Source organism: Quercus suber, unplaced genomic scaffold (assembly GCF_002906115.3).
Source record: "Quercus suber isolate HL8 unplaced genomic scaffold, Cork oak 2.0 scaffold_58, whole genome shotgun sequence".
NCBI lineage: Eukaryota > Viridiplantae > Streptophyta > Magnoliopsida > Fagales > Fagaceae > Quercus > Quercus suber.
Window position 1 is genome coordinate 933859 of NW_027069523.1, and position 15153 is coordinate 949011.

Consider the following 15153-nt stretch of genomic DNA (forward strand, 5'->3'; position numbering starts at 1 on the left):
TTGATTTTGATCTAAAAAAAGAGGGTTATAAAAGCTTAAATAGTAACTACTTTATAACATATACATGCCTATAATTAAAAACAAACTCAATTTACGCACATTTATTCTTGGAATTTGCCAACCGTCATTTGACCCGCCGCCAATAAGAAGAAGAAAAAATTAAAAAGATAAGAACCTAAAACAATAAAAGGAAGCAACGAAGGAGGGAGCCACAGCATTCTGATTCTTACAGCCACATTATTCCCACTTTGATTAAATGCCCCTTTTGCTCACCTGTCTCTTTCTTAGTTTCTTTTAATGGACCTATCAATTTTGGCCAGAAGAAGGTTGTCATAATATCAATAAGACAATAACATCAACATCAACACAAAAAAAAAAAAAAAAAAATCACTCGTACAGCATAAGGTAAAATTCACAAAAAGAAGAAGAAAGAAGCAGAAGAAGAAGAGAAGATATCAACACGTTTCATTTGTTGGGCTTATCTTTTGATCACGAATTATATATCATGGCATTTTCTAAAACTATAGAGAAATTCTGATAATTTCTTCTTTTGTGGGTAGAGAACATCTTCTTATGAATTTAGTAACTCTTTTTTTTTTTTTTTTTTTTGAGAAAGGAATTTAGTAACTCTTAGTTGCCTTAATTAAGGTGAATTTTAATTAGCTTAACAAGTAAAATTTCTGATACTTGAATAAGAGATCTAAATAAATTTTAATGTATGCCTTCAATTAAGAACTAAATAAATAAATAAATAAATAAAACAAATCATAGATCCATCTAGATGTCATTGCAAGTCAAACTTTAAAGAAATAAAAGAGAATGATATAGTAGGAATCATTCATAATCTAGAATTTCGAAGATGAATGTGTGAGACAGAGGATTTAACAAATGACTTTACTTATATTTTTAAGTAAAAAATCCTTAATAATTACAGAAGGAATCAAAACAGATCAAGCTCGTCAAAGCTGAGAATTTCCAATTTGACTAGTTTTAACTGAACCTTTTTGACCATTTTTTATTCTCCCGATTTTTAATATGGACCAGATCAATCTAAGCTCCAATTCATAGTTAATAATATAAGTAATTGATCGTACTAATCTTCTTGTAAGTCCCATGCACTTATTTTCTTTATTCATTAATTAAAAAAAACAAAATAAAATAAAATAAAACCCATAAAAGAATTGGTTCCAATTTGTACATGAATGTCATGAACTGCAGAAGAATGAAGATTCAATTAACTCATCCAATTAGTTGATTCCTATGCAACCTTTAGCTACGAAGTATTTATATACAGTATACTGTATATCATAGGGAGAGAATAATTGGAGTAAGCGGTAGGACTTAAATGATAAGTAATTTTTAGGTCATTTTGGAGAACGGTGAAGTTAATCATAAATGTGAGAAGAAAGATTATTATTTTACTATACTTTGCGAGTACCTGAAAGTTTTTTATGATGGCTCAGATGATATAAAGTATTGCAGTATTTATTTTCTATTGATTGCAATCCATCAAATGATCAAATATTTGATAATTGTGGCCATAAATGCTTGTATGTGCAGTGTCGACATTAGCATTTATTGTGTTACCAAAATTTCACCGGACCAACCTCCAACCTCCAACCTACACGGCTCCGCCTACGCAACACTGTGACTACCACCACAATGTCTCCTCCCCTTCACAAGACACGCTTCATGTTATCTCACCTCCAACTCTTTATCCACTTCCTCAATTTACACTCAATCTCCAATGCCAACTGAGAATGTCAACAAGGCAACAACTCTGTTGGCATTTTGGATTGGATTGGATTGAATTTTGTTAGAATTTATGACAAATTATCTGTGTAAAACTGTGTATGTGACTTTTTTTTCTTTTAGGTATACAAGTAACAAGATAACAGTATAATGGGCTTAAAATTTGTTGGGCTTATACACTAACGACTCCCCTCAAAATTCAAGATGGAGGATGAAAGGCCAACTTGAATTTGGAAATAAGAACATCCTCAGGGATGTGACTTGGTAATAATGTTTGCAAGTTGATGTTAACAAGATGACAATTAATCCCAATGAGCCGTTTGTGAATTTCATACCTTAATTGTGTAGATTTGATCGGTTCATAAGTGATACAAGGAGTCCCAATTGTTATACTAATCTAGTTCTTTTAGAGTATAATACAAGTGTGACTAACGCTTTTCATATATCCTTTTAAAATTAGAATTTAAATATTATGATTTATAAATAAACGCATACTCAAATTACTCATCTTGCGAACTTAGCATTACTGCTAACAATTTTCTGCTGAATATTCATTAGATTGCTATTATCAAACGTAGGCTTTATAATAAAACTAACACAGTAATATTATTCAAAACCAACAACTAATACTCATCCAAATCTAATAAGACTTCTAATTAGTTAAGGTTGTTGCTGCCATCTTCAACTTATCCCAAGCAATTTCATGTCATCCGTAACAATATTTTACTCAATTTATATTTTCAAGCCGTCAAATTCTTCAACTAATTCTTACACTGTCAAATTCTTCAAGCAATTCTCATCTTTGCCTAGACAGATGATGCAAATGTATCCCCACGAAGTTTCACAAAATATCAATTCTCAGTTACACTAACAGCATAATCTGTACCAGCCATAACATTAGCGTTTAAAATTTTTCTCTGTAAGTCAAAGCCACCTAGGGAGACGTGGTGGAAAAACAGGGATATGTAAGCAGCAAAGAAAAGAAGTTATCCAATATTTCAGAAAAAATATTCACGTCTGCCCACAAGGGAGAGAGAGAAAAAGAGATGAAGTAAAAATTTACCTTCCTGGTAATAAAGTCTGGTAAAAACATGCATAATCTTATGATCACATTTATGGCTGCTTTGCTATACCTATTCTTGTCCCCACACAAGAAATTAAAGCTAAAAAGAATTCAGTGTTATTTTACAAGTGCTTGGATGCACCAGGTTGACTTCACATTCATTTCTTGTATACTAAACTTAGCCCTATGATCCTAAGAATTTGTCAACCTTAGCATTATTCCCTCTTGACAGAAACTTCATACAAATTGGTGGCTTAACCCCAGCCAGAGCAAGGATAGAAGCAGGCAAAGTCCATATCCCGTCCCCACATATCAGACCAGAGGCTACCGCAGGTCCTAAAGCATCTGCCTTGGCCTTGTTTATTTTTTCCCACACAAACAATATTAAGCTTCCAAGACACATATCAATGGCAAAATATGATCCTATATAGAAAGGTATTGCCATTGCCATTGGAAGTGGAATGAACCGTCCCCACTTTTTACCCGCCAAATCTTTAATCAAATTGATCACAATGGCTGCACCAAAGAACAGATAACAGAGTAGAAGGCAATTTTTTGGCAGACTTGAGAAGCCCTTTACCCCCAACAAAACCATGTTGCGGAACACAACAGCATTAGGAGCAGGGTATTGACTTCCAGGTTGCCCAAGGTCATCAAAGGCCTTGTAAAATAGCCAAAACACACAAGGGGAAATCACACAGCCCATTGCTGTGCCGATTATTTGGCTCACAAACATAGAGCGGGGTGAAGCCAGTGTCAGGTAGCCAGTCTTGAAATCCTGCATTAAGTCAGAGGCTGTCGAGACAATGTTCATCATTACTCCACAAGCTGCTAGGCCTGCAAGAACTCCACCATGTGCGGCACCCGCCCATGCTCCAATAGTAAAGATGGCAAGCTTTCCGTATGTGGATGCAAGGGACCAATCAGTGAGCCCACAACCATATGCATTACAGAAAGCCAATGCGGGTGCGAATATATAGATGACCAATATGTAATACCATTTGAGTTGGTGAAAGATATGTGGAAGAGTGGCCATAGAGATTGCAGCAATAGCAACATAGCCTCCAACGGCAAACATTATTGGAATTTGATCTTTGAGAAAGAGTTGGGTCCGTCGCTTGTCGTCAAATGAGAGCTGAGACTGAGAGCTCACATCAGAAGAATGGTCCGCAACAGGGAGTTCAGAGCTCACATCTTTGTACCGGAGCTGATGAAACAAACCTAAGAGGGTTCGACTTAGAACCTTGATGAAGTTATATAGACCATCTCCCAGGATCATGGCTATGGCGATAAATACCTGTATAAAGCTATAAAAAATTAATTTTTTTCAATAAATAAAAAAGCCTTCATGAAATTGTCTCTTTGAGTGGGAATTTACCCTGTAACCTTGAATACCACTGAAGCTGCCTGAGCCGAGGTCTGCACTATACCAGTCACCTTTTCTATCTTCTATGAGGGGCCACATCAGACCCCAAGAAATAATCCCTCCAAGCAGAACTGATATATTTACAATATAGGGGCAAATCATTCCTACACCAACATATGTTGCTGAGAAATCAAAAAAAAATCTGCAGATAATCACAAATTAGTATTAGCCAAAACATTCATAAAGAGGCTTAGTTGAAGCAAAAAGCCTACTAATGCAATTTATTCTTTGCATAAAGTAAAACGAACTTTTTATTAAAAGGAAAGTGGGGGGTAGCTATTGATTTACTTGTTATCAAATGCTTTAAGCCCTAATGAAGGAAAACTTGCAAACCCACAATTATCTCCTGCAGTATAGAACCATTGAAAGAAACCCCATAAAAAGCTGAAGGTGAAAAATTTGCCCAACTCTCTCACTTGTTTCCTGGAAAAGTAGAATCATCGAAGAAAGATATTGTAAATTTTCATTTCGCATTTAACTAGAAGCCATTAAGTGCCACACTGCCTTACTTTGCCAGCTTGGCTCCTTGAGGTGTGTGGAAGCTGTTGATAAGATGAGCAGTTGCAGTACCACTTGGATACGTCAGTCTGAAGTCTATTATCATAATCTGACACCAACAGTAATCCACATCATTGAAGAAAAATAAGCACTATGACAAAGTTTACTTGTGTTCAATGAACTTATTTCCAAAGTTGTTTTTCTTTTCTTTTCTTTTTTCCCCGTCAATGAAAAGTGGTTTATATTCACTGAACATGCACAAGTATTCTGCTTACCTTTCGAAGAGGCACCACCGAGAAGAGTCCAAGAAAGCTGGCTATAAAGAGAAAGCCAATGATCCATCCCAAAGATAGTTTTTTGAAATCAAGGGTATCTGTTGATTGTTTGGCTATTCGTTCACTCATTGCAAAGAGGTAGCTTCCAAAACCTCCTGTCAGTACATATCAATTAAAAGATAGAATTTTCAGTCTACCAGTAACAGTCAAGTTCGAGAAAAATGTTATTGATTCTAAATTATAAAAATAATTTTTTTTCGTCGTATAGATTGGGTCATATTTTCATCATGAAACATGTTTAGAAACTTCACACAACAAAACTTGGAGTTTTGGTGCAACACTCCACTTTCCAGATGATATATAGACAAGTTAAACATATCTTTGTACAAGAAAAAAGGTAGAAGGAAAAATTAAATCTCATATATATTTAAGGAGTCACCATATATTACATAGGTTATTGACACAACTTTTATTTTTGGATAAACAGTATCCAAGTTGAAAGTATTAGGGCTTAAAAAATTGAAGTACCTATGTTGATTATGGACTTACAAGATCAGAGAACTCTAATGCAATGATAGAAAAAGGGGCCACCAGTTGCCACAGAAAAACAACTGAGCTTAGGCTTTATTAAATTTATGCTGAGATGTGTACTAAGCTACTAAATAATGCAGGTCTGCCAGATACAAAAAAACAAAGCTCAATTTTGTCAAGTCTATTCAAATGAAACTTGCAAGGGCAAGTGGGGATTTGATTAAAGGTAACCACTATTTTTAAAATTCAACCAAGCTGAAACATCCCAATGATATATTTAACTAGCCTCATTTACACCCACACTTTCACTGAAGTTAAAAATTTCAGCTCTTTGTATATTATAAAAATAATTTTGATTAGCGCAGGATATATTTTATATGTTACGACCAAAAAAAAAACACATCTTAATGTGGAAATGAAAAATGCAAAAGGGGAAAAAAAGTGTATTAGAATGAACTACTTGTCATGAAAGAGTGATAGGTGTTACTTACAAAGCTCTTCAACTATAAAAGAGCAGTATGTTTGTACTTCCCCAGAGTAATTTTTGAGGGTGATTCAAAATAATTTATTGTCTTTTTTATTTTAGGAGGTACACACTCCAACTGGAAAGTGCAAGGCCTAATTTAGGATATAATCAATCTCTAACATTCTTTTGAGTTGTATTTTTGTTTGGGTCCTCAGGGATGTATTGGCTCAGGCCTTGTGTAAGTGGGCAGTGAAAATCTCTTTTGCTGGCTTTGTCGTGAACACCTCTCGGGCTGCCAGATTTTGGAAAGCTTTGCGTATGGATTCCCCACTGTATTACTTCGTTTTGTTTTCTAATACAATTCGGTTATTTTACCCAAAAAAAAAAAAAAAAGAGAGTAGCAAATAACTTCTGCCTGTCTCTCAAACCACAAATACAAGATCATGGTCAGTGGGAACCAAGATGAGGACTAAAATGGCCTATGGATAACAATGAACCTTTTAAGAATATGTGTAAAGGAAGATTACATGCTTTTTCCCACTTAAATTTTTTTCTTCCCTCATTTTATCATAGTTTTTCCATATGCTCTTCTTATTTTATTTATTTGTTTGTATATGGGGGAACTGGAATCTTTCTTCGAAGTTACAAAACAATTAAGTTTTTTGTGCATGATTTGGAGGTAAGATTATGGAAGCATGTGCCATTTCACTGTCCACATGCATCATCCTATGAAAAGAGACAAGATAAAACCGGATAATTATGGAGCTTAAAAAAAAGGACTTTCATTCCACTTTTTCTATATAATACTATACTATATGGGTAGCACATTACATAAGATAAAACTTGCAGTTGCTTTCCTTTTAACAAAACTAATAGAAACACATTGGCACACTTCAATATTTATTACTATGATGGGTGGAACTTTTTTTCCCCTTCATCAAAACTAATAGAGATATTTTGGCTAGGATGGACTTTATTTTTTATAAGAGATAATAAGATTTAAAACTATGAGGTTTGCCATATGATTAGAGACTTCATCGATTAAACTAATTAGACCCACTAAAATATTCTCTTCTAGGAGTGGAAAAGGAAAGGTTTGATGATATGCGTTTGTTTTTCCTTGGACTCATCAATTTTTTTTAAAAAAGTAGCAGCCAATTTTTTTGACTCCTTAATTATATAAAATCAAAATATGTCCAAAAATCAGTGACGTGTGAGTCTCTAATGCCGTCCAGTGATTCCTGATACTGATAAGTTTGCAATAAATTTGTTAATTCAATGGTTTTGCCCACACATATTCTCAAAACCCTTCGTTACTTAAAATCCATTTAACTCGTATTATTCAATGAACAAATTAAAATTCCTACCCTACTCTATATTTTTTCTTTCTTAATGATTGATTTTCGACTAAAACCAGTAAAGTGTCGGTTTTAGTGGAAGAGATATTGCCATCACACAAAAACCCGACTTCTAAATAATCCAATTAATTTATTTCAGAAATAATATCAAAACAAGAAAGTAGAGTAGTTGTGAAGGGTAAAAGAAAAGAAAGCATACCGCTAAAGGCGATTCCGGAGGAGGCAACAACACAGGTCTGGATAACAGTGTTTTCTTGCCTTGTAAAGGGCTGTCTCAAAAGGCCAGACTTGTGAAGTAACTTGGTCCAAGTCTTGACGAAGAAGAAGCCCAAGAGTCCAGCAGAGACATTGAGAGAAGGTATAATACCTATGGTGAGATTGAGTTTCATGACTATGATGCTGAACAGTATGCTCAACGCAAAGCTCACCACAAAGGCTCTCACTGTCAGCTGCTCTCTCCATGATGGCACCTCTTGGTTCTCAAATACCCTCTCCACTGACAGCTCTTCTTCTTTCAGATGCTTCTTCTTCTCCCCTTCCTCCTGGTTGTGATTTTCTGGATCAAAACCATTCTCCTCCCTCTCATTTTTACCCATAACTTCTTTTCCTTTTTATGGGTTGGAATCTCAACTCTCAAGTATGTGAATGAATCTAAAATAAAGCCGGTGGTGGAGTGGTGCTTTATAATGGAATTATTATTTCACTATGAACTTAGAGACCGACAATCGAGGCTGCTGTTCTTATCAAGACCACGAGCGTGCGTGAAGGAAAAGTTAGCATTTATGGGGACGAGCTATGCTACTGCCACGTAAAATGACATATTTTGTGCCACTGCTCACCCATATTACGAGTTGAGAGTCGTAAAAATATAATGATAAATTCATATAAAATTATTTTTTTACTATTCACTGCGGGTATATTACTATACAAATGGTACTCTTCCCGTGATACTAGCATAATCCTCCTGGGAATAAGGAATGGTCTAGTTATGAAGGAAAAGTCGTTGCACTAGACTTTTTGGGAGTCCGAACACGAGGTAGTGGCCAAGTGAGACTGACGGCCGTCGACTAATGCAAGTTGCGTGTTGGGACAGGATTGACTTGAACACTTGTCTATAAAACCAATACAGATATTGTCCCATTTTTATTGAATTTGTATATCACATTTTTGGCATATAGTCGCTATCTCGTTGGATGTACGGAATAATTAAATTTAAAATCACATATATTTAAATAAATAAATAGAGTCCTCATGAAAAAATTATTAATTAAAAATTAATAGAAAAATTATTTTATAATTTAAAATAGTTTTCAATAAGTATTGTATATGTATCAACCTAGTAGGATGCATATTTTAAATAAATAAAAAAGATCATAATGGTGGGAGGTTGTTGATTTTGTGTTATTATTTATCCAAAAATAATAATAATTTGATAGGATATAAACAAATAAATTGTACTAGAATTTGAATAGTTTCCCGTAGTTGTTGTATAGGTATCAACCAACTAGGATGCATATTTTAAATAAATAAAAAAACACCATAATGATGGGCAGTGCTTGCTTTTGTTTTATTATTTATCCAAAGAAAAAGAAAAAGAAATTGATAGAATATAAACAAATAAATTGTAGTAAAATTTGGATTGTAATCAAATTAAAATTTTTATCAAGTTAGAAATTATAGGAGAAGAAGATCAGACTAAAAAATTTATAAAAGTCATGTGGCAAGCTCTAGAGAGGTTAACAAAAAGTCAAAAGTTTCGGTTTTATATATATAGTCTCTAAGCATGTGGGTTCAGAATCTCTTCTATTTTTTTGGGTAAAAATTAATAATTTGCATCTATTATAATTTGAAAATATATATTTTATTTTTCAAACAAATAAAAATGATAAACTTTACAAATAATATAAACGTGTGGGGAAAAGAATGCTAAATTTTATGAGTTCTCTTAGTTTTTTATTTTTTAAATTGGGGGTGTTTTACTTTTATTTGAATGAAAGTTGAATAAAAAATCCTAAATTTTTAAGAGAAGATGAAAGTGAAGGGAAAAAAAATCCTAAATTTTATTATTCATCTTTTTGAATTTAAAATGAAATTTGTTATTTGACATTTATGACTTTATTTTTAAAAGAAGTTGCCCTTCATTAATGAGTGTATTTTTAAACCACATAAAAGTCCAATTAAAAGAGGGGAATCCTCTTATATATATCTTTTTCAATTAGAAAGAAAGAAAATTTGAAATGAATCTATGTTTTTTGTGGAGGTGAAGTTTGTAAATAAAACTTTTTTTCCTGGTACGGCCGGATTTTTTACGATAAGAGGGGTTATCTGTACCGGTGCACTGACCGGTCCGGTATATACCGGTTGTACCGGCCGGTACGGTACGGAATTGACCACCTTGCTACAAATACATTAACTTGGTTTGTAATTTGTGTTCATCTGTCTTTCTTCTTTCTTTCTTTGCGCATTTTTTTTTCTTTTCAGCAAAAATAGTCATATCTTTTTCACAAAAATTCAAATAGTCAATCTTAACACTCATAAAAAAATAGCTTGAATCTAAGAAGAAAGAGTAAGAAACAGCCAACACAGTAACATAGATGTTGTAGTATAGTTGTTTGCCAGTTGGGTTTTATCATTTTCATGGGCCAATTTGTAACTTATTGGGAGGAGGGGGCTAAAAATAATTATTTTGAGCTCAATTGTTAAACTATTCATTAAATGTGTATACTATTACTATTTTTTTTTTTCATTTGGGGGGGGGGGAATGGCCCTCTCAGGCCCTTACTAGTTCCATATCTGTCCGTGGATGTAGGCTGACAAGACTGAACCATGTAACTCTCGTGTTCTCAGTGTTCTTATTCTATGCTTCTCCTTCCGCATCTACTCTAGCATATACAATATGGTATAGTACATTGTCGTTAATAATAATATATTTAACAAGAAATATTTTCTTTATTTAGACACTAACATGACATTTTTTAAATGTAAAATAATTTGTTAATTATTATTTTAGCAGACGCATAAGTTTCAAGTATATTAGCTATGCAAATTGTTTACCCACGTAGGCATTTTTCATTAATGAATAATGGTAAAGTTCAAATTGATTGCAAATTGAAAATAATATAGATTAAATTAATTGCTATCAAAATGTTGGGACAAAATTAAATGTGACATCAAAATATAGGGACCAAAATGATATTTTGGTCTAATTTTTTTTTAACAATCCAGTAATAACTATTGTAAGGATACAATTTGGTTCCCAAGCCCAAAGGATGGATGAACTTAGGCCCAAAGAGCCCAATATAATGAATTTGTAGAGAGTGGGTTGAAAAACTAATTATAATGAGTTAGGTAGTAATTATAATGGGTCTTGATGACAATAAAATAAAAGTAGACTAGATTTATCTAAAGAAATCGTCATCGGCACAATCCAAGGAAATCAACTCCTGTATATATTACTTGAAGTTGGTTACAAATACAGTTCTAATTGCTACAATGTTTCTTTCTTAACTTTTTCGATCCTTTTTCCTCAGGGGCCTTCCTCTATTTTATACTCTCTTCCATTTTTCATTTCTACCTTCCACGTGTAGATCTAGATTGCTAGCCTTAATACTTGTCCCATCAGCACTTTCTTGAAATCTTTAGATAATAGCTGTAAGGTTGAAAACTACTGTCCAGGTATCACTTCGTCATTAATGCGGCTAGAGACTTAGCTACAAAGCATTCAATGCAGTGGTGGCAACTTTCTTTTTAGATATTTTAGGACTTCCCTCTCTCCAACGTTTTTGTGATATTTATCCGTATCAATAGAATTTCCTGGGACATTGCTCTGGATGGTAGACCATCCTTTTGGACCTTGGCTTTGCTCAGCTGAGGAGGCATTCATCCTTGGACCACCCTCAAGGATTCTTATAATCAAAACTAACCTCTTTACTTCTAATATGGACTCCCCAGATAATGCGCACATCTCCTCGGACTACTTCACATTCTTAGATTGGGCCTCCAGCCCAATACACACATGGATATATATTGCTGGACCTAACACCCCTACAACTATGATTAAAACAGAATTTTTTTTTTATTTGGATTAGGAAAACTAGAGTACACTTGGATAGTTTATAGGTGAACACAAATCTTCTATCTCACTAATTGTGTTTTATTAGAGAAGTTCTACGGCTAAAACATTTTCACAACATTTTTTCAACATATCATATTTAGTAAATTATTATTAGTTATAATTTAAATCAACAACTTAAATTATTATTTTTGTTTACCATAACAGTTAGTAGCAATTTGCGACTTAGGATTTGTTGTGAAGTTATTGTAAAAATGTTGTGAACATAACATTTTCTTTTATTTTATGCTTCATCAATTATGATATCCTAAATATATGATTTTTTTTTGAAATTTTGATATTTTATAAGATGTTCAACGTATAATTTCTAACTAACAAGATTTTTGTATAGTTTTTTCTTTTTTTTGAGAAGAAATTTTTCTATAGTTGATTCCCTTCTATGCATTGGTAACCCATAAACCTTTGGTTTGNAGTGTCCTGCAGTCACATGGAGAGCTTAGGAAATTTCAAAAACAAATACAAAACAAAGAAAGGGAGAGTGAGAAACCACACCACATACATTACAAAGTTAAGCAAAAACAAAAGAGAGAGGAGACGGACAGACCAACAGAGAAGAAGAAAAAAAGGTTCAGCAAAAAAAAAAAAAAAGAGAGGGAGACGGACAAATCTGACAAAGAAGAAGAAGAAGAAAACAAGGTTTAGCAAAAAAAAAAAAAAAAGAGAGACGGACAGACCTGATAAAGAAGAAGAAGAAAAAAAAGAAAGAAGAAGAAGAAGAAGAAGAAGAAGCAGTTGCTTCACGGCGCCACCCCTGCTTCATCTCACTCTCCCTTTCTTTGTTTTGTATTTGTTTTTGAAATTTCCTAAGCTCTCCATGTGACTGCAGGACACTGACACCAGCTGCCAAGCATTGAAAATATTGAAAGCATTTAATTTTTCAATAAAAGATGAGCTCCAACGTGAAAGCTCTCTCCATCACTACTTTCAGCTTTGGCCTTTGAACCCAAATGATGTGACATAATGTATATGTATTGCTATATTGCCACGGTATTGCAACAAATTTATATTTTAAACAATGCTAATATTACAATATTTTAAATAATTTTTGTCATAATTTATAATGTGAAGAGTTATAAGTGATAAAAATGTAAACCCACATGTACTCACAATTTTTTTCACCTTTCACAACTTATCATATAAGGAATTGTGGTAAAAGTTAATAACTCCATAAAAAAATATATAAAAAATTGCAAATGTGATATATTGAGTTATTAGAAATATAACTTTGTATATTATATAAAATATTAAAAAATAGTGGTAAATCCGAAACGGTACACCGGTATTGACCGGTATCCGAAATATATCGTATCGCTGACCAAACCGATACAGCCTCCAGTACGGTATTGACTTCCTTGATTTGTAGTGAGTGAGAGTGGGGTGCGTGGGTGACCATTAATCAATGTGTGGGGTGGGATGGCAGGTGTGTTTGGCTATTAATTTTCAACTTAAAATATTTTTTTTTTTTTAAATTTAACTTACTACTTACTAGTTGGTTGTTTATTAGTAAATTAGTTTAATTTTATGTGGAAATGATAGAATTGAATAGTTGTGTTAATAAATTGGTGCTAATGTGTAGTATACAGTCATTAGTATTACAAATTTTATTATATAAATTTTATAAATTCATGTATCATTAATCAAAAGAAATTAGGATTGGAAGGGAGATTGTTGCAAAGTTTAGTACAAAATCAAGTATAGATGATTTTTGTTATTTAAGAGAATGTTGAATTCTATTTTTAAATTATTAATTTAAAATGTATTAATAAACGGTTATTTTGTTTCTTCTTTTTTTTTTGTTGATATTTTCTTAACATTAAATATATACTAATTTGTATTTTAAAGAATTTTTTTTATTGAGGTTTTGGCCCCCCCTAAATTTTGATTCTAGTTCCGTCCTTGTACACAGAGGAATCCTTAAGGGCTACATTTTTATTGTATACGAGTGTAGTACAATAATCTGTGTTATAATAGACCCTAACATTTTAAGCATCTGTTTAGGATTCCCTTATTTTGTTGAAACTGAAAACTTTTTGTTGAAAGTACCGTAAAATAAAGTAAAAGTTAGTTGAAATAGTACAATAGGATTTATGAATAGTACTACAAATTGCAGCAAGGCCCATAAATAATAAAAAAAATAAATTAAATAGTAAAATAAGCTGTTTTTAAATTTTTGTCAAACGAATGATGAAATTCAAGATAAGGTAAAAGTCACTTCCTAGTTCCTACCCTAAAAGATTGGAATGTAATGCTGTGCTGTGTGTGCGTATGGATAAAATAGGGATTTCCCCAAGTCAAGTGACAAGAATGCAGGGCTGGCTCTATATTAAAAAAAAATTATTTATTTAATATTCTTATAAATAAAATTATATGAAATATAAATTTAGATTTTTAACTTTGAAACATAAACATAGTTAACTATTCACTACATAATCAACTATTGTCAACATTCCGTTGTACTTAAATGTACAATTATACATAGGACAAAGTTTAGTTATAAAATTGGTTGTAACCTTAAGCTACAAACTCATTCAATATCTTTTTATTGGAGGTGAATTTTGACAAATCCATCATTGGATCGCATCTTCTTCTTATATACTCTATGTTTGCAAAATTTTAAGAAAAATAAAGATCAATAACTATGTTATCAATAAATTTTTAAATTGCAAGTTTTTATAATTTAAAATTATGCATAAAATATAAGATTATAGATTATATAATAAATGATATCTAATTGACACAAAAATTGACATGTGCATTAAGAACGTAAAGAATATATAATTCAACGGTTAGATTTTCAAAATATGTAGTAATATTTATTTTATTGAGTGAGTTTGTAGCCTAAGGCTACAATTGATTTTGTAGCTAAACTTTGTCCTTATATATATATATATATATATATATCTGAAGTCTTGGTTTTTGGTTGATCTCTTCACAATTTTCCACATCAATATTTTTTATCTATATTTTTTAATTTGACTTAATTCAAAAAAAAAAAAAAGAGTCACATAAAAAAAACTTTAGTATTAAAAAAGAGAGAGAGACTCTTGTTAGAACATCCACAATAGTGGTGCTAAATAGCTATATTGCTATTTTTTAGCACCACTGCACACAAAAGAAGCTCATAGCAGTGGAGCTATAAGCAAAATTTTTTGCTTCTCCGCTATAGTGCACATCTAAAAATAGATGTGCACTGTAGCTCACATCTAAAAAAAAAAATGTTATTTTATTTTGTGTTCATACTAGGATTAGAATATTTTATTTATTTTTTCTTCCTCCTCCTTCCCCATTTCAACCTTCCTCCACTCACCGCCGACCCAAGTGCCTGCCCAACGCCGATCGCCTCAAACCCACGCCGCCGATCGCCTCCGGCCTCATGGATCGAAGTGGCTTCCCTCACCTCCACTCCACGGCTGGGTCGAGGTTGTGCTCTGGTGTGCGTTGGTTGTGGCTGATGGTAGAGTGGGTTTATTTTGTGGTGTTGTGAGTTTTTTTTTTTTTTTTTCCTGCTGTGGACTGGTGGTGGTGGTGGTGGTTGCGGGTGTGGCTGATGGTAGAGTGGGTTTGTTTTGTGGTGTTGTGTTGGCAGTGGTTGTGCCGTGTTTTGTGGTGCTGTGGGTTTTTTTTTTTTTTTTTTTTTCTGTTGTGGTGGTGG

At 33.0% G+C, this 15153-nt stretch overlaps 1 protein-coding gene across 1 annotated transcript; it reads right to left on the reverse strand.

The window, feature by feature from the left end:
* Positions 1–2799: 2799 nt before the first annotated feature.
* Positions 2800–8159, reverse strand: LOC111991897 (probable metal-nicotianamine transporter YSL7). The gene is made up of 6 exons (XM_065772401.1): positions 7569–8159; positions 5015–5169; positions 4751–4848; positions 4530–4664; positions 4194–4383; positions 2800–4112 (listed from the first exon to the last, which is right to left on the reverse strand). The coding sequence occupies exons 1-6, from the start codon at positions 7963–7965 to the stop codon at positions 3000–3002; spliced, it is 2088 nt and encodes a 695-aa protein (XP_065628473.1). The 5' UTR covers positions 7966–8159; the 3' UTR covers positions 2800–2999.
* Positions 8160–15153: the final 6994 nt, after the last annotated feature.